The sequence below is a fragment of the Juglans regia genome, chromosome 8 (genome assembly GCF_001411555.2).
Source record: "Juglans regia cultivar Chandler chromosome 8, Walnut 2.0, whole genome shotgun sequence".
NCBI lineage: Eukaryota > Viridiplantae > Streptophyta > Magnoliopsida > Fagales > Juglandaceae > Juglans > Juglans regia.
Window position 1 is genome coordinate 3,587,375 of NC_049908.1, and position 20,697 is coordinate 3,608,071.

Below are 20,697 nucleotides of genomic sequence, written 5' to 3' on the forward strand. Positions count from 1 at the left end.
TATTCGAGTTTTCATGGATATGATCATATCTTGTCATTAATTGAGTTGAAGTCTGTTTATCATTCAGCCTGTTTTGAGTTAGCATTTACAAAATTTATACCTCATGGCTACCAAAGTTCCCAATGAATATAAATAAATAACATGATATAATTTTAGAATTTTACTACATATAAATCGGTGTGTTAATACACCAATTATATTAAGATCTATTATAATTTTAAAAAAATAAAAATACCAATTATTTTTTCAGCATAATTGATAGCTAGCTTCCACAACAACGATATATTTATTTTATCGTATAAAAATGTGTGTGTGTATATATATTAGCATGGCCGGTTGTATTGAGATTGTATATATATATATATATATATATATATATATATATAAGCTCTGCTAGGTACGACCGACCATGAGGAATTGATGTGCAACCAGCTGACACGTTAGCATTTCACAATTTCAATACAACTGCAATTTCCTTCCCCTCCATCTTCATTCCACACTAACACAATTCATTGGGGGTATTACAATCTTTCACGCCAATGCCGACGCCCAACATCTAGCATTCTCTCTGGAACTTCCTCTGTAAGTCTCTTCCCTCTCTTTCTGAATCCAAATCTTAGGGCTTTGGAGAAGAATGAGAGTGAGCCAGTAAACCCCCTTTCGTCTGCAGTCTACGCTCCTCTTGATTGTCATGCATTGAGCACGCTCTTTCTGATTTTCATTCTTGGTACGAAGAGCAGAGAAGAGTGACATTGAAGTAGGAGGGAAATGGTGCTGGTCGTTGACAAGTCTGGGAGGCTCTTCATGGCAATAAAAGAGCAGGAGCAGAAGACTAGATTGGGAGGCTTGGATGCTCAGAAGGCCAAAACTTCCTCAGGTATGGCCGTCGCTCGCCTCCTCCATACCTCACTGAGACTCAACTCTATTGTTTTTGGACTGTGCTTATGAACATGCTCTGGGTTTTTTACTTTTGGAAGATTAAGGAATTTTGAAGTTTGATCTATCTACGAATTTTAATTTATACTTGTCAAAACAATTGACTACGAATTTTAATTTTTAAGTATGAAATACTTTATCTAAGATTCTAAGTATTGGTTGCCAGGGCAAGTTAAAGGTAAATGACCCAAATTTGTTATTTTGAATTGAACACATCACTTACTATTGTTGATTCTCCACCAAAGTCAGAGAGTAAGGAAGAGGATCTTAATAAGTCAATAGATAAGCTGCATATTGAGGGGTAAGTTATCTGGGCAAGTTGGAAGTGAGTGTTTTTCCCTTTTTGTATATTATCTACGTTTACTTTTTATTTACTTTATGAGTTTATATACTTACGCTTCCAACTTTTGATGGTCAGCTCCCAAGCAATGGGAGGAGCCCAGCCTGGTGCTTTGACCGCGTGCCTATTGAAGAATCAATATATGGTAAATTATTGAGCTTGCTTGCTAATTGAGGGGAAAAGAAAAAAAAAAAGCAGTGGGAGGAGCCCAGCCCAGCCTATTGAGAAAGCATAAAGAGAGAAGGTGGGGGAGGGGGGGGGGAGGGGAAAATAAGTGAAATCGAGAGGGAGGATGAGAGGAAGAAGAGGGTAGGAAACATTTGATAGAGAGAGAGAGGAAATGAAATGAAGAGAGAGGTAGAAAAAGTAAAATTTTTTATCCACCCGATTATGTGAGGGTTCCCCCAACAGGTTGCAAGTAGAGTTTTTCTATATATATATATAAAGGAAAATTATTTGTATAATCATAACATGTACTTTCTTTGAAGAAAATACGACAAATATGAAATTTATATGAAAAAAATAGTATTTTCATGATAAGAACTACTTATATATATATATATATAAGAGTGAAAACCGACATAGGCTGTTCGGTTTCAGTCCAAAACCAAGATCGAACCGACTGTTTTCTTACATGTTAAAAATAGGCCGATTAAGGGAGAGAAAACCGGCAAACTCGATTTCGGTGTGATTCCAGTTGGTTCATCATTTTCCTGTCAGTCATGCGATGAGAGAGTGGCGAGATAATAAAGGTCACGATGAGAGAGAGATTGGTGGCACTGTGTGAGAGAGGAGAGAAAGATGAGCCAGTGGATGAAGCTGCATGAGAGAGAGAGAGAGAGAGAGAGAGAGAGAGAGAGAGAGAGAGAGAGAGAGAGAGAGAGAGCTGGAGAGGAATTGAAATGAGGAAGATGGGAGGAGAAGATTGATAAAACCCTAACCAAAACGATGTCGTTTGGTGTATTAAACCAAACGACATTGTTTTACATAAGAATAAAATAATATATATTATTGGCCGGTTTACATGCAATCTAGACCAGGGTTCTAATAGTTTTGGACTACTGGCCGACCGATTCGCTGTCAATTTTGGCCGGTTTCAAACTCCAGAAGCTGGTTCACGTCATTGACGATCAATTTTGGTCCGTTAGTGTAAACCCCTACTTTTTTAGAAAAGAATGACTTACCTATTTTAATACTATATCTAAAAAATGATACATTTATACAAGTTAAGGTGCAGTTTGAATAAAATAGTTTTAAATGAAAATTAAAAGTTAAATAAAATATTGTCATAATATTATTTTTTAACATTATTATTATTTTAAAATTTAAAAAAAATTGAATTATTTATTATATTTTGTGTAAAAATTTAAAAAAATTATAATGATGAAATAAGATAAAATAAAATACTTTCGAGACTTAAAATCGTCAAAACTCAAAAACTAAACAAAAAATCAAAAAATGAAAACACCTTAAGCAGGCTTTGCTTTTAAGAATCCAAACCTTACAAAGTGGAAAGTCTTTCCTCTATGCAACCAATCATTTATTTATGAGAAATGTTTTTAGTAAAAAAATAAATTCATAAATTAATATAATTTAAAATAATATATTAAATTTATTTTATAATAGAAATAATTTTATAATTTAACATATTATATAAAATTATTTTAATTTATGAATTTATTTTTATAAAATTTATATATGATAAGTATATTTTTTTTAATTGATACTCTAATTTCACCTTTTTTTTTTTTTTCAAATTTGATTAAAAGTTTCAAAAGAAATAAAAAAATAAATCTAAATTACAGAACAAACAAAAAGCACAATCTCACAGAATACAAAAAACATAACAGCTCACGAAGACGACGACAACAAATTCTACCTGTAAAGGTATCTTGGCATATTTTCTTTTTCAACCTTTTTTACTGTTGTGATTAACGTTTCACCTTCCCATTCGTCGAATTGGAAACAATCCTCGAAGTTTTGACCTTAAAAAGGCACCTGAATTCACTGTTGCTGATTGATTTTCCATTGAAATTAATTTAACCGCGAAGACATTGATAGAGACTAAAATCATTGAATCAATGAATCCATTGCCATACACAAAGAAAAGTAAAAAAAGAAGGAAGAAAAGATGTAAAGATGATTTTTTATTTCCTGGGCAACACATGGAAATGAATTAAACAGCCGAAAACAAAAGAGATTAGAAAATCATCAGTTGACGAGCGAGGAAGTGAAGGTGGGAGGGGGCAACAGCTGCTGCCGCTAGTGATAAGCACGATTGGCATTTCCATCATCGTCGTCGTCATCATTCACTCCAACCCCTTTCACCCCCCCTTCTCTCTCTCTCATCCTTTTTTTTTACCCTCCAAAATTCTTCTTCTTCAGCCCCACTTTCTTTTTCTCTGTCTCACTTTCCTTCTTCTCGTTCCCCTGCCTTTTTCCACTGTTCTGGTCCTCCAAAATTTTCATCGTGATGCTTTCTTTTATTTTCCTTCGTTAGATTGGATCTGGGTGCTCCTTCGTTCCGTTTCCCCCCTTCATTTCCAGGTACCCTCACCTCAACATTTCGTATTCTTTTTCTTCCTTGTTTTTTTACCCATACTTTTCTTTAAATGCTTATTGAGTTCGTGAATTGGATACTTTTTTATTTTCCTTAATCCAAGGAGTTAAACCCTATCGAACGCTAGAACGTGTAAAATTCTAGTATTTCCTTACTAATTGTTATGGAAATTAGCAAATTTGACGTCTTTTGCTTTATTTTATTTCTTATTAGTGGTGGGTTGTTCTGATTCATGGATTTGCCTGTTATGATTGAATTTTACTGATCTAGGTCGTATAGAGGGTTCTGTTGCCTGATTTTCCCCCAGCACACCGTAGTTAGCGACGTGATTGAGCTGAAACTGTTCGAATTTATGTGAAATGTGGTGCTTTGTAAACCACATTGTATCGAAGTTCGGAACTTTGGTATTCTCCTTCTTCTTCTTTATTTTAAGCACGGAATTTTGGTATTCGTAACATTACATAAGAATGTTGGGCTTCTGAAATCAGTTTAATAGTGGAAACGGTGACGTACTGCTATAATTTGGTTTTTTTAGTGAACGATACAAGTAGCCAGCTGTTGGAGAAAGACCCTTCTGAAATAAATTTCAAGTTCCATAAACACTCGGTGTCCACCTCCTCTGTTGCAGTTCCTTGCTCAGTTATAAGACATACACAAACTTTTTATATGTAACATCATTTTTATATCTCTACAGTGTTCCAGTTATGTTTTTCTTCCCATTAAAATTTTTGCGGTCATATATCTTTCCGATGAACAGCTGTGTATGCTTTTATGCTGACATGTATAACAACCATGGGCTACTTATAACGAGTTTCAAGTTAGTTGGCTGCTGGGTAGTTAGCTTATTTCAGATCAACTGAAGAAGTTCTTTTTGTTTTTTGGATAAGTCAGCCATCTCAGTTGATGAGTGGTAGTTGGCAATTACACTTGGAATCAATGTCGTGATAGTGCGTTCAGCTGAGCTGAACACTTTCTAGTTGTTTTTGAAAGTAAGCACTCCATGGAGAAGCCAAAGCCTGAAATGATATTGAAAGCATTTCAAGGTCACTCAAAAACATGTTGGGTTATGATTTTCCAATTTCTTGGCAAGCATTTCACCAATTACTTTTCTCAAGGTCCTCAACAAATTTCTGTCATCTAGCCTTTTATGCCTTCTTTGGAAATGCATGATAATACAGGGGTTAAGATCAGGGGATACTAATTGAATCAAAATCCTAACTAAACCGTGGTTAGTTTTTGAAGGTGAATTGGTGACATCTCGGATATATGTCTAAATTGCAACTTCAAAAGAGTTATATGAGATGAGAAACGGTCTTGAGAGGACTTTGTAGTTTCGGGTCAATTGTGATGAGAGACTTTTATTGGTGACCATTACGAACACTACAACAAAATGCATGTGAATTATTAAGAAAACATATGAAAGCCTAGATGCAAAGGCTCTCTAACCTAATGAAGACATTGAACTAAATTCCAAAAATTATTGGATAGCATTTCCCATGGAGGACATTACTGGATATATCATGATGATAGGATAGCAGTCCATTTTAATTTCATAAATTGAAGGTTTTTCCTTTAGCATTCGTTAAAGGTTTGCGGTGAGCCTGTATGCTTCTCATACTTCTCTGTAATTATGCTAAAATGTTGTGACTAAGCTTGTATAGATGTTAGACTATTATTAGAAACACATTATCTACCTGACAAAAACTGAACTGTTATTTAATTTTTTGCCGGCATAAATAAGTTAAAATCACATGTGCAATGACCAAATCCATGGTTGGATTTTGGCTTTTCCATTTTACTGTCTTTTTTTGGAGATTTATATCTGCCTCATTTTAACAATTGATAGATGTCAATAATTTTGCTCACCTTTTCTTTGTAAGAGTATTAGCAAGAGCTTTCTGTGCTGGCGAGAGTGAGTAGTTACCAGAAGTTTTTGGTTATTTGTGTCTCCTTTAATAATATTCCAATTATATTTACCCTTCTTTATTTTGAGTTGAGACTCATGTAATATTTCTGTTTCTATCTTCAAGCCATCGTGGTGAAAATCAATTGGTTAAAGCTGCAAAAACAGAATGTCTGTTTCGATGAGAGATTTGGATCCAGCTTTCCAAGGAGCTGGACAAAAGGCGTATCCTTTATCTGTGAATATTCAACGTCTTCACTGTTTTAGGATTTGGTGAACATATAAAAATCTTCTCCTTGACATTTTCCCTACTGCTAATAAACTTAGGTTGTAAATTAGGGTAAACATAAGAAAAATCTAAAAACATGTTGCGGGTTCTGCTGCTGCTTCTTCTGCCACGTGTGTTCTTTTTATCTTGGATATGGGTTCGAATTCGATCTCTTTCCTAGAAGGTTTCCAGTTATTCTCCTTGACAATATATAGTGGACTTGAAATATGGCGCATTGAAAACTTTCTTCCTGTTCTTGTGCCAAAGTCTACTTTTGGAAAGTTTTTTACGGGGGATTCCTATGTGATCTTGAAGGTAAGCAATTTGGTTCTGATCCAAATTTGGTACGTATTTATTTATATTAGATAATCACCTGAATGTGGCTTAAAATATTTCTCACTCAGTTATAGTTGTTAATGTGATGGCCAGAATCTTTCTTCCTTTATTTTGTTGCTAAACCCAATCCTTCACCTGAACAACCTTAACTGGGTCTGCTGAAACAAAACATGCCATGGACATATTATGGAATATGTGCTTAATCTGAATAATCTTTAGTATTTTGGATGAAGTTCATGCAGGTAGATTTTGTGTGTACCATGATCCTCAGATGACACCCAATATCGAAGGTTTTTGAAATGATTAGAATGAATATTCTTTTGCATTTCCTTAAAGAGTTGGTTAAACTACTACATTTTGCCTGTTGATGATGCTGTTCCATCAATTAGGTTAACAGTTGAACTGCAAGGTCATTGAAATATTAACTAAAAAAGTTATCCTGTTTTGAAACATTGGAAAAACTCAATAATCAATATACAAAGCGCAAATCGTTTGTAATGTGCATAAAATGAGAAAAAAGTAATAAATAATGACATGCTTTGTATGATATTAATTTTTGAGCTTGTTTTATGCAAGATAAACTAAAGGAGCTCACCAAATATTTAAATTACGATATAGATATGGTATGAAGTCGGTGTCTAGAAAAGCATGGGCAAAGTAGGTAATAGAGAACACTGGATTTTGATTATTAAAGGAATGGATCAAGAGATACAATTAGGAAAAGAATTTATATGTACATAGCAAGAAAGTCATATAAAGATAAACATATATATTTAATGAAGATTGTCATGAGGTCAAACAATTTGATATGGAAGTAATTCCAAACATTTCAAGTTTTATAACTTTTCTCCGTAATTATTTTACATAAATCAGAATTATGAAAGAATCAAGGAAGATGTATTCCCTGATGTTTTCCTTAGTATAGTTTTTCTCCCGGTGATAAAGATCAAAATGGCAATATATTATAGAATAAATGTTTAACATTAAATTGGTTTGTACCATGAAGTACATAGAACAAAAAAGAAACTCTTAACAGTACAAACCTGTCTGATTAAACATGAAACAAAAATCCCATCGAGTTTGACTGAGTCATACACATAATAGATTTTATTATCAGCCTGGACTGGTCGAGGCACCCATTTCCAGTTCACTGGTCCGACCTAGCGGACTGATCTGGGTTTAGTAACTATGTGTAAAACCATATTTTTAAGAATTAAGTTTACTTATCAAAAAAATATTTTTAACAATTAAGTTATACCACTATTGACCTAGGTACTCATATCACTATATTTATTGATTTGATAATTCTAGTTTTCATCATGTGCCTTTGCCCAATACCAGCACAAAATACAGGTTATATGGATGTAATTCTATTGCAATCCAATGAATCCATAGAATCAAAACAGTATTGTTGTGCTTCCATCTTTTTTCATTGGAACTAACTTGGCTTTCCTCAAATATTGGGAGTAAGATCATCATTCCTGAGTGTTTGAATAGCTGTATACTAATTTAAACTTTGACTGCAGTTTTTCATCTTTGTTTTCATGATGTAAGTCCTGTATTTCTGAAATACTTTTGTAGATAGGTGCTTAAAAGTTCATTTACTTGCTGCCTAAGAATCATGTTATGTACTGTGATCTGTTTCTGTTATACTTATCTGCAGACAACCACCTTAAAAGGTGGTGCCTTACAGCATCATATCGATATGTGCATTTGCTAATTAAGTTGTTTGCTTCTGAAACCGCTTGCAGACGACTGCCTTAAAAAGTGGCGCTTTGCGCCATGACATCCATTATTGGCTTGGTAAAGATACCTCTCAGGTTAGTGATTGGCACGTAAATGTGGTTTATGTCCAATTCTATATTGAGGGTGAAAATTACAACTAATGAGCTCAACTTTGTTCAAACAGGATGAAGCTGGTGCAGCAGCAATCAAGACAATTGAACTTGATGCAGCTCTTGGAGGACGTGCCGTTCAGTATCGCGAAGTACAGGGTCATGAAACTGAAAAGTTCCTATCCTATTTTAAACCATGTATCATACCTCAAGAAGGTGGAGTTTCATCAGGATTCAAGCATGCTGAGGCTGAAGAGCACAAGACACGCTTGTTTGTCTGTAAAGGAAAACATGTTGTCCATGTAAAAGAGGCAAGTCTATGGACAAACCTCTCTGTTGGAAAAAGGCTAAAAGCATGACTTATGTTTGTATGATATAAAATATTATAATCTAATAAAATATATCTTCTCTCATTGTTGATTTGTTATTGTTGGTGACAGGTTCCTTTTGCTCGATCTTCTCTCAACCATGATGACATTTTTATTCTGGACACCAAGTCAAAAATTTTCCAATTTAATGGTTCCAACTCGTCCATTCAAGAGAGGGCTAAAGCATTAGAAGTTGTTCAGTACATTAAAGATACTCATCATGATGGGAAATGTGAGATAGCTGCAATTGGTAAGTGGACTACTATATTCAGAAGCTCAAAGATGATTGTTAACTAATATCACCTTTTTGAGTCAATGCACTTACCTTTCCATGTAGAGGATGGAAAGTTGATGGCTGATGCTGAAACTGGAGAATTTTGGAGTTTCTTTGGTGGGTTTGCTCCACTTCCTAGGAAAACAGCTAGCGACGAGGATAATACTGTTGATTCTCATCCTACTAAGCTATACAGGTAATATGATGTTTTGTTTCTTTTATTTGTGATGATATCCCAAGGATCTCGTCCTACTGTTCTCCACATCCCGTTATTTCTCCATCGACCAACACCTTATCTTGGAAATAGGTAGATATACATATTCAGGTATATTTTATCCATGTATATATATTTTCTTTTTTCTTTTTCTTTTTTTGGACAGGTAAGTACATAACTCATGCTAATAGACAGAATTAAACCTGTGATTTCACCAGTCCCATGTGGGGGAAGATGTGATTTGGTTTAGATCATCTGCGTTGCATTCTTACTTTCACTGTTTCACATTATTATAAGTGTCATTATTTTTGTTTTTCTTTTGTTATGATTTAGGATTTTCAAACTTTTCTGAGGTTTTTAGTAAGAAAATGAGAAAAAAGTTCAATTATTTTGATATTTTTTGAAAGACGCAAGTCCAATGAATTTTTCATTGATCAAAATTTATTGTGGGGTCCAATTATGTTATAGTGCTAACAGATATATATTTTCCTTTAAAGCATTGAGAAGGGGAAGGCAGAACCTGTTGAGGCTGATTCTTTGACAAGGGACTTGCTAGACACAAATAAATGCTACTTACTCGATTGTGGTATAGAAGTGTTTGTATGGATGGGGAGAAGTACCTCTCTTGATGATAGAAAGAGTGCAAGTGGAGCTGCAGAAGTAGTGCTCATTGCTTTTTTCTTTTTTTATTTAAATCCAATATAAGTTAGGCACTTTGATGATAATATTCAATGGCACTCATACTATTATTGATCTCACCAAACAGGAGTTAGTCCATGGCCCCAATCGACCTAAGTCTCACATCATTCGTGTAATCGAGGGATTTGAGACAGTGATGTTCCGCTCCAAGTTTGATTCATGGCCTCAGACAACTGACGTAGCTGTGTCAGAGGATGGTAGAGGCAAAGTTGCAGGTAAGTGATTAAAATATTTTCTGGATGATTTTTTCCTTTGTGATAGTTTATCTTTACCCACCGAAAAAAATATCACTATCATCATCATTATCAACAGCAGCCTAGCAGTTGTCATTTTTCATATAAAATTTTTATTTTTGTTCCTTCTCGATGATTCTGTAGCACTGCTAAAGCGCCAAGGTGTTAACGTGAAGGGTCTATTAAAATCTGATCCAGTTAAGGAAGAACCTCAGCCATACATTGACTGCACGGGGAATCTACAGGTGCTGTATTGATATCTGTATTCATATTTTAGTTCACCAGACTAGCTGTTAAGTCAGGATCTTGAAAATGGAGGATTTTTTTTTCCTCCTTATTAGCCAACTAAAACTAGGGTTTGTCTTCCAAAAGTTGTTTTAGGACAAGAGTTTTGCTAGATGTACCACTTACCTGGAAACTCCAAAATGCTGCCTGCTTAATGTAACCTGAATGGAAGCAGATGCCAAAAAGGCATGGGGAAATGGCCGCAGGAAATGTGGTCAGTAAGATACCCGTGATCTCCGAACTTTGGATTTTAGGAAGTACAATTCAAATGACTGGATGACTTGTAAAAAAACGAGTCAACTAAGAAGCGAGAGAAAGATTGACCAGAAAAAAAAGAAAGGGATTCTGTGAGAAATATTTTCTTATTATACATAGAAAGGGCTTAAGAGACAACTAAGAAGCACTAGACAATTATGGATTCTTTTAGGTTCTTTTTCTATTTTATAAGTAATAATTTTATTCAAAGAAATAGGCATAAGCCCAAGTACACAGGACGTATACAAGGGAAATACCTACAACTTCTAGAAACAAAAAGAATACTAACACCATAAAGCTAAAACAGATGCAGAAAATTATCCGCCATTACAAAAGCTTTAGCCCAAGAACTCAAAGTACTCAAGAAAAAAACCCTAAGATCTCCAAAGAACGTTCTCTATCTTCTCTCTATCTTCAAAGCATCTCCCATTTCTTTCGAGCCAAATGCACCACACAAGACTGCCTTCTTACAGCCCTTCACACCCTTCCACCCTACCAATAAATCCACCACTTCCTTGGGCATTACCCAATGTAATCCTATCCAACTCAAAACCTCGTTCCACAAGAATCTTGTCACTTCGCAGTGAAGGAAAAGGTGATTTACAGATTCACCATCCCTTTTGCACAAAACACACCAATCAGCAATAAACAAACCTCTCCTTCTAAGATTATTAGTAGTCAATACTTTGCCCAAAGTAGCCACCCAACAGAAAAAAGCAACCTTAGAAGGAACTTTCACTTTCCAAATACTTTTCCAAGTAAATACACAACTACTATGGCTTGACAAAATTCTGTAATAAGATGAAACTGAAAACTTAGCATTTCCAGCAGGAATCCACACCATGCAATCCTCTCTATCTTGCACCAGTTTTGGGCTGTAAAGTTTAACCAGCAGAGCCTTAACTTCATCCACTTCCCAGTCATTAACATCCCTTTTAAAAATAACATTCCATTCAACCTTATTGTTACTACTGCAATACAAATCACAAACAGCTCCATTTTGATCCCTTGCAATTCTGAAAAGGGCAGAAAATTCCAACTTAAGAGCAGTATCCCCACACCACATATCATGCCAAAAGAGTATCCTCTTTCCATCTCCCATCTTCAATCTGAAATTATTGGAGAAGGAATCCCAACCTTTTCTAATAAATTTCCACAAACTAACCCCGTAAGCTCCGCTAGATGCTTTAGAACACCAACCTCCCCACAAACTTCTATATTTCACATCTATCACATTTTTCCATAGAGCTTTACCCTCCAATTGATATTCCAAAGCCATTTCCCAAGTAAAGCTCTATTAAAAACCCTTAAATCTTTAATCCCCAAACCACCGCGATCCAACGGTTGACAAACCTTCTTCCAACTAACCAAATGACACTTCTTTTCCTCACCTATGCCTCCCCATAAGAAGTTTTGAAATAAACTCCCAATTCTCCTTTCAACCCTTGTGGTTAGAGGAAAAAGAGAAAGGAAATATGTGAGCAGGTTAGACAAAGTACTTTTTATAAGAGTGAGTCTTCCCCCCTTAGACAAGAAAATTCTCTTCCATCCAGCTAACCTCCTTTCAATTTTTTCAATCACCCCATCCCATATGTTTACAGCTTTAAAAGAAGTCCCCAAAGGAAGTCCAAGATACCTCAAAGGCAATGAAGAGATTCTGCACCCCAGTAAGTTTTGCCAAATCTGATAAATTCTGAACATCACCCACAGGAACAATTTCAGACTTCGGTAAATTAACTCTTAACCCCAAAGCAGCTTCAAAACACAGCAAAAGTGCTCTTAAAGCACGTATATTATCCGAATCAGGCTTACTAAAAAGCAAGGTATCATCAGCAAATAACAAATGAGAAATCTTTAAACTATTCCTTATCTCATTACCCACCACAAAACTGGACAGAAAATTACCTCCACAGCCTTTTCAATCATTCTACTCATGGCATCCATGATCATAACAAAAAGAAAAGGGGACATGGGATCGCCTTGCCTCAAACCGCAAGAACTATAGAAGAAACCAGCCGGTTCTCCATTCGCCAAAATAGAAAATTTTGAAGTCGATACACAATGCTTTATCCACGATCGCCATTTAACACCAAAGCCATATCTCCTCAATAGATAATCAAGAAAATCCCAACTTACATGGTTGTAGGCCTTTTCCATATCCAATTTAATAAGAATACCAGCTTTTTCCAACTTCAATCTACTTTCCAAACATTCATGAGCAATTAAAACAGAATCTAAAATCTGCCTACCTTTCACAAAAGCATTTTGAGATGGTGAAATTATCCTCTCCATCACCCTACTCAAACGATTAGTCAGCACCTTAGAGATGATTTTATAAATGCCATTTACCAAACTAATAGGCCTAAAATCTCTTATCTCCACAGCCCCTGCCTTTTTTGGAATAAGAGCAATGAAAGTCGCATTCAAGCTCTTCTCAAACTTCATAAACGAGTGAAACTCGGCAAACACCTTCATGATATCATCTCTAACAACATCCCAACAAACTTGAAAAAATGCCAAAGAGAATCTATCCGGTCCTAGAGCCTTATCCTTGTCCATACCCTTTACCACATCTAGAACTTCTTCTTCTTCAAACTCTCTTTCCAACCACACAACATCAACCTGCTCTATTGAGTTAAAAACAAGGCTGTCCAGTTTTGGTCTCCAAGAAAAATTCTCTGAAAACAACTGCTCATAATAATGCACAATGTGGGCCTTAACATCTCCTTGGTCCTTAATCAACCTGTCCCCGTCACGAAGAAACTCAATCGCGTTATATCTTCTATAAGAGTTCGCCATTTGATGAAAATTTTTTGTACACCTATCCCCTTCCTTCAGCCACGACACCCTCGATGTTTGCCTCCATGAAATCTCTTCCATTAGTGCTAAATTTTCCAAATCAGAAACCACCCCTAATTTTTTCATCTGATGGGGAAACACTGTTGCATGTTTATAAACCATGAGTCAATTTGTACTTCGGATTATAACCCCTAGGGGTTGGCTCAAGTGGTAAAGGCCTAGGGCTTGGCGGTATGCTCCCCTCGGGTCTAAGGTTCAAATCCCCTTGGGCGCAAACAATCTCTAGGGGCCATCGGACTAGGGGATTTTTCCCTTGAATTAACCGAGGTGCACTTGCGGGAAACTCCTAGCTGAGGGCTTGTGCACCCCCGGGAATAGTTGGGATGTTCCCAAACACCCGGTGCCAATCTAAAAAAAAAAAAAAAATTATACTTTGGTTTATAGTGCTGTTGCTGATGGCTGCTCAATCCTGGTTGCACAGGTTTGGCGTGTGAATGGCGAGGAAAAGATTCTACTTCCAGCTTCGGATCAATCAAAGTTTTACAGTGGAGATTGCTATATCTTTCAGTATTCATATCCAGGAGAAGATAAGGAAGAATACCTTATTGGAACATGGTTTGGAAAGCAGAGTGTTGAGGTGAAAATGTTTTGTGCATTTTGTGATTACTTTTCTAGTTTATATTTTAATACCATGTTAGAGCATTTATAGCCTTACAAACATTTTGATAAGAAAGGCCTTGGGGACCTTGAAGGTCATATGGTTAAGAATGGGAAATAACTCAGCTTCATTGTTTTTTATCGGAAGAGTACATGGCATCTATGATAAGCCTATTTACTGACTATTGTTTTAGTTCTACTTTCTTTCCCTGCAATAGTTTATATGCTTTATCATTATGCATGTTGTGCAATTTTGATTTGATTGATAAATTTTAATTTTACCCTATTTACATCAACAAATTCCTTAACAGATTTTTTAAAAGCTTTGTATACCTAATGAGTTGTACTGATTGGTGACAAATAATAAGAGAGAATCTCGTATCAGTTTTAAGATGGATTGTGATGTGAGATGGGAAATGATTTTATTTAATTTGGTTTAGATACATTCGAATGGTTAAGTTCCATGTTAAAATAACCCCAAGGGGTTGGCCCAAGTGGTGAAGGCCTTGGTCTTGGGGTATCACTCCCTTCAAGGTCCAAGGTTCAACACCTCATGGGTGCAAACATTCCTTTGGGGCCATACCTCCTGGTGAAAAGCTAACGATTTAACCAGTTCCGTGTAAGGAAACTTCTGAGGGTGCGGTGCACGGGACCGGGCTTTACTCTACAGGGGTGGGTCCGAAGGGCCTTGCCTTAGAAAGGTTCCCCGACATACAAAAAAAAAATCATGTTAAAATAGGTCCTTTATTTGAATGTCATAAATTAATTCTTCTTAAAGAAGTCCTCTTAATTTAATCAAGCATGTGTACTGACTTATTGACACAGACTGCTTTGCTTGCAGTCTGGGCTCTGGAGACCAGAAGCTATAGTTATTTGTTTTCGTCTATAACTATTTTGTGTTTGAATGGATATCTTTTTGAATAATCACACAAAAATGGAAGAATGATTTTGGCTACCCTACTGCAATTATCAACCCACTAGTTTTTTACTTGCAATGTATTTGCTTCTGGAAATAGGGTGAAAGGGCTTCAGCTACTTCACTGGCAAGCAAGATGCTTGAATCATTGAAGTTCTTTCCTTCTCAGGTTGTTTCTTTCACTTGTGAGTTGTAACTACTGTTGTTTGATCAACAAAATTATTTTCTTTATTGCTTTCATATGCCTCACACATGGCATTCATTATTTATTGCTAGGCTCTCATCTACGAGGGAAATGAGCCCATTCAGTTCTATTCAATCTTCCAGAGTTTTATTGTTCTCAAGGTTTGTAGAATTCTGAGATACAGTAGAGGGAACTTAAATTAATAAACCCATCTTCTTCTTCTTCTTTTTTGACAAAATACTACTAAGTAAAAATTCAAATGACTGCCAAGTCAACTTATATGAAATTAACAGGGCGGTCTAAGTGATGGATTCAAAACTTGCATTGTGGAGAAGGGAATTCCAGATGATACATACAAAGAGGATGGTATTGCATTGTTTCGTGTCCAGGGCACTGGACCTGATAATATGCAAGCAATACAAGTTGAAGCAGTATGTCTTTTTCTGAGTTTTTTTTTTTTTTTTTATTGGTTAAACTGATTATACCTTCTGGATATTTGTTGGCTTTCCCCCATCTTTGGTTGGCATACACCTGTTCTCTATGTTAAAATAATTTTACCTTCTCATTTCATTTTCTCTCTTTTCTTGAATCAGGCTGCATCATCTTTGAATTCCTCCTACTGTTATATTTTGCATAGTGACTCTGCCGTCTTTACATGGTCTGGAAACCTCACAACGTCAGATAACCAGGAGCTGGTTGAGAGGCAGCTTGATCTGATAAAGGTCTGATTTTGTTTGTTTTGCTCCTCCATAATAAAAGGAAAATGAGTCAACATATATAGATTCTTTCCTTTTTGAACAGAGGCAGTACTGGTGATGGCTAGATACATTTTATATATCTTTGAGTCTTATCGACGAATTCACTGGTGGATTACTTTGTTGACAATATGGCTGCAAATTCATCTGAACATATGGCTGCTATATTTGTTCTGTGCATCAGGATTTCAGTATGTCTATCTTCTTCTCATATGCTTATTCATTGTCTGCAGCCAAATGTACAGTCCAAAACCCAAAAGGAAGGTGCCGAATCTGATCAGTTTTGGGCTTTGTTGGGAGGGAAATCTGAATACCCCAGCCAAAAGATTGTCAGGGATGCTGAAAGTGATCCTCACCTATTTGCTTGCAATTTTTCAAAAGGTATGGACAATTAAAAATTTTGGTCAGTAACATTTATATATTTCTCCTATTTTGTATCCGGCTGGTTCAAATTAAAATTGACCTTTTCTTTTCCATGGTTTAAATTGCACATGGATCTGCAGGAAACTTGAAGGTGTGTATATCTTATAGCTTATCATTTTTATTCTTGTACCCTGATTATCTTTGTATGATCGTCAAATTCATTCAGTTATGATGCTTGTAATGAAAAATGCTGGCATTTTAGGAAGTACTTTCATTTGTTTATGTTCCATGTGCTTCTATGCTTTTTTTTTAGTGTAGCTCATCCTGGTTAGATGCTCTATAGTTTATTGAGTTATGTATTCTCATATGAGAATATTTATGAAACTAATGAGAAAAAAGAGTGTTATGAAACCAATATGATGAGATAGATGATGTTGTTCACCTTCATGGTGTATAAAGCCCTATTTAAACGAAATTCATACTGTGAATGTTATCACTCAGGACTGGTACCACTTAAGTTGGGGGTCATGTAAGAAGTGCTTTGGATAGGGTTCTGGCCTTTTGCCTGAGAGTCGTGCTATATTTGTTCTAAAATTCTAATTTAATTTGCACCATGAGTTTAAGTTGATTCATTCTTGCAGGTGACAGAGATATACAACTTCACTCAGGATGATTTGATGACTGAAGATATATTCATTCTGGATATTCACTCAGAGATCTTTGTCTGGGTTGGTCAACAAGTTGACTCTAAGAATAGAGCGCATGCTTTAACTATTGGGGAGGTGAGACTAGTATGGGTTTTACAAAGTATAATGAGGTAGTTCTCTCCCTTTTCTTAAACCCTACCTCTCCTGATTTAGATGGGATTCTGCAGTAGGTTCCATGTATGATAAAAGACCTTACTTCCGAGCTAACTGAAACCCAACTGCTCATTTAAGTATTTGAATTTGAGTTAAATTCAACATGGTTTTGTTCCAGAATCGTGGAAACTTTCATTGCATGTTCTTAACTCTTGCCTCTCACTTTCAACAGAGTTTTCTTGAGCATGATTTTCTTCTAGAAAAGTTATCTCGTGAAGCTCCGATATATATTGTCATGGAAGGGAGTGAGCCGCCTTTCTTCACACGGTTATTTGAATGGGACTCTGCAAAATCTGCTGTAAGTGACTTTGTAATTGTTGTGAAACTATTACTAATTATGACTATAATGTTCGTAAAAGTCTCTTCATTTGGGTATAGATGCTTGGGAACTCATTCCAAAGGAAGCTTACCTTAGTGAAAAGTGGGGGTACTCCAACTGTTGATGTAAGTTAAACCTTTCCGCTCGCTTTAACTTTTCTTTGATCTTGATCTTGAGCAACTGCTTCTGAGTTCATTTACATTCTGTTCGTGGGACTCTCTGTCATCGTATGTTGATCTCATCTGCCATATTGATTCGCGTGTTTGTCTGTCTAACTTCAGCTAGTGTTGCCTAATAATATGTGGGATTGAAGGCATTCCATTTATTATAACATGGTGCATTCATTATTCTACCACATAAAGATGTATTAATGTGTACTTTGCTTTCGGCAATTTTGGACTAGACAGTAATTTATTATTTTGCTGCACTTACATTTTTGCTTTGTTTTCTTCCGGATTTCGGTCATTTTTTTTTTTTTTGGAGTATTAAAAAGTCTAAGGTACTTCTTGAATTTTCATATTTTTTTTTTAAGTAAAGTTAAAATTTTGTTAATAAAAAAAGGGCATAGCCCAAGTATAGAGGAAATATACAAAGAAAAAACCTAACAACAACTAGGAACTATAGATGGAAACAACTTCTTCAATTATCATGTTGATCAAAGCTATAACTGTTTTTTTATAGGTGAAAGACATTTTATTAATAGAAATGAAAATAGGCATAGCCCAAGTACACAGGACGTATACAAGTGACTATAACTGTTTTACTAGTGTGATAGTCAAGTCTTTAACCAAGCCCGAGAATTACCTGCTATTATTAGGAAATCAAAAACTATGGGGTTCCTTTCCGTAATAAATCTGTGGTACGACACCACAATTTTGCATGAAGCCTCCAAAAAAGTTGTGCTTTACATTTTATCCAACTTTCTTATAATGTCAAATTGAGAAACTTCAAACGAAGTTAATTACTTGATAAGATAGCGTATACAAGAGGGATTAATTTTTCTTCATAAACAAAAAATATTAATTTTTTTATGATTTCATTTTTTCGAGAGAGAACTGATTAGTTAACAGAGTTTAGTGATTTTAGGAAGGTCCGGAGGTCGATATATAAGGTTATGAAAGCTTAAATTTTTTTTTTTTTTTTGTTGAAAGATAACCCACTAGACACTTTCAACGCTTGTTTAACTGATAGATATGTCAGCTTAACGCAGTAATCAGTTAATTATACTTTAGTTACAGTCTTCATATTATGTTGGAAAACTTTGGTAATACATGTCAAGGTAATACAACATAGGAAATAGTACATCGAACAATCTCATGAGATATCTGGTTTCTTGTTGCCACCGTTCTGACCTTAACTTACTGATGAGATATGATGCACACTTAGAAACCCAAACGGAGAACACCAGTATCTTATGGAGGAAGGTCTAGTGTTCCAGACAAATCACAGCGTTCCAGAAGCATGTCTTTTAGCCCCGACCGAGTTCGAGTAAGGGGCAGGTCTCCAGCTTTCAATGCACTAGCAGCTAATTTTGAGAACCCTAATGCCAGAAACCTTTCTACTCCACCCCCTGTAGTGAGAAAGCTCTACCCAAGATCTGTAACCCCAGATTCGGGAAATTTGGCTTCCAAACCTTCAGGTATTGCAACACTAAGTTCCACTTTTGAACAACCTCCACCAGCACGTGAAGCTATCATACCTCGATCTCTTAAGGGTATGCATTTTTTAGTTTCTTGAAAGCAAAATTTATTACTAATGCACCTAAACCTTAGAAGTTGCTTAAATTTGATGTACTTTTTTTTCCTTGGTGAAGTGAGCCCAGTGGCCCCCAAACAAAAACCAGAGACAAATGATAAGGAGAACTCTATAAGCAGAAAACTAGAATCGCTGACCATACGGGAGGATGTGAAAGAGGGTGAAGTTGAAGATGAGGAAGGTCTCCCAGTATACCCGTACGAACGCCTTAAAATAACGTCATCAGATCCTATTACGGAGATTGATGTGACCAAGCGAGAGGTAAATAATTGATATTGCATTATATCATCGTATATACATTCTGTCATTCTCATCTCAGTTCTGAGTTCTTTTAATTCACATGCAGACATATCTGTCTTCTACCGAATTCAGGGAGAAATTTGGGATGACAAAGGATGTTTTTTTCAAGTTGCCCAAGTGGAAACAGAACAAACTCAAGATGGCCCTTCAATTATTCTGAGTCTCCTTTATCCCCTGATTTTTTCTTCGGCTCCCTGCAGTTTTAGGTTGCAGGTGGATGAAACCTTCCTTGCAAATCTTCACATATTCTTGTGATAATCTTACTTTCTATGTCCTTTTTATAACTCACTAGACATTCTAAGTGCGAAGCTGTTTTATTTTGTGCAGTGGGGAACACAATCTCAGGAGTGAAAGGGACAGCATCAGTGCATTTTTAGCTGCTTCTGCTCCCAAGAAGCTTGTTTCAATGGAGGATGGACAGAATCAGATATTTTCCCTACACCTCTTTTCCCCCTTTCTGGTGGTTTGAATATCTATTTTAGTTTCTTTGTTGAGTTAGTTGCTTGGTATTCTTTTTGGTCACAGGCTTGTTGTGAGTTTGCATTTTTGTTTTTCTTCTTCATTTTCATTGTTGTCGATTCAAAATTTATTTCGATAGCAATGAATGCAGTCTACTTAGGTTGTATTGATAGCTGAGGATGGGAGGATGGAAGTGTGTGCAGCAGAGTATAAAAAACCAGTACTCTATACTTGTTTATTTGTTTTGACAATAAAGTGTGATTTTTGTCTTCTTCTTAGGACACCCTTCCCCCCAAAAAAAAAATCATAAAAAAAAAAAAAGAAAAATAAAATAGAAAACCAATATATTTCTTTCTACATTTAAATCTTATCCTGTTGGCTCGGAGCTCTTTTTTTTCGCTGTACATCAAAGCTTACCACCACCATAAGATTGAGAATTTTGTCATATTTGTACTTGTACAAACTGTTTTACCTGTAGTCAATTTCATTTTCTATATGATTTTGACATACAAAGGATGCAAATTAAAGTCTAGTTTGTTTTTGCAGATGAGATGAATTGATATTAAAGTTAAAAGTTAAATAAAATATTGTTAAAATATATTTTTTTAATATTATTTTTATTTTAGGATTTGAAAAAATTAAATTATTTATTTTATTTTGTATATAAATTTGAAAAAAATGTAATTATTAAATTAGATGAGTTGAGAGGAGGTTTGAAAATAAACAAGGCAATTCGATTGATGAGTCTGGATTTCGTTTTAAGTTATATTAATAGCCATCTGTTGCTGAGAGTGAGGTGCTTTTTTGGAGCTGCGTTCTTGTGT

The 20,697-nt window shown here is 35.7% G+C and overlaps 1 protein-coding gene across 3 annotated transcripts; it reads left to right on the forward strand.

Annotated features, from left to right (window-relative positions):
* Positions 1–3,475: 3,475 nt before the first annotated feature.
* LOC109005119 (villin-4-like) lies at positions 3,476–20,145 on the forward strand. Of its 3 annotated transcripts, none has more exons than XM_018983913.2 (25): positions 3,476–3,823; positions 4,107–4,240; positions 5,867–5,964; positions 6,223–6,322; positions 8,095–8,163; positions 8,253–8,489; positions 8,619–8,796; positions 8,884–9,016; positions 9,532–9,694; positions 9,801–9,948; positions 10,111–10,211; positions 13,787–13,942; positions 14,979–15,047; positions 15,155–15,223; positions 15,356–15,493; positions 15,656–15,784; positions 16,051–16,198; positions 16,321–16,331; positions 16,822–16,962; positions 17,213–17,338; positions 17,419–17,484; positions 18,746–19,073; positions 19,173–19,375; positions 19,461–19,627; positions 19,742–20,145. In XM_018983913.2, exons 3-24 carry the CDS (start codon positions 5,909–5,911, stop codon positions 19,572–19,574), a joined length of 2,883 nt encoding a protein of 960 aa, XP_018839458.1. In that variant the 5' UTR covers positions 3,476–3,823; positions 4,107–4,240; positions 5,867–5,908; the 3' UTR covers positions 19,575–19,627; positions 19,742–20,145. The 3 variants fall into 3 exon arrangements, with proteins under 3 accessions (XP_018839458.1, XP_018839459.1, XP_035549006.1); XM_035693113.1 differs by lacking the exon at positions 3,476–3,823 and adding an exon at positions 3,952–3,968; XM_018983914.2 differs by lacking the exon at positions 4,107–4,240.
* Positions 20,146–20,697: the final 552 nt, after the last annotated feature.

What these genes read in the sequence shown, in the direction of transcription:
- LOC109005119 (XM_018983913.2), top strand. Translation starts at nt 5,909, where the DNA reads ATGTCTGTTTCGATGAGAGATTTGGATCCAGCTTTCCAAGGAGCTGGA. An exon ending in TGGTAGAGGCAAAGTTGCAG is followed by an intron (nt 9,949 to 10,110) that starts GTAAGTGATTAA and finishes ATGATTCTGTAG; the next exon opens with CACTGCTAAAGCGCCAAGGT. An exon ending in CATACCTCGATCTCTTAAGG is followed by an intron (nt 19,074 to 19,172) that starts GTATGCATTTTT and finishes TCCTTGGTGAAG; the next exon opens with TGAGCCCAGTGGCCCCCAAA.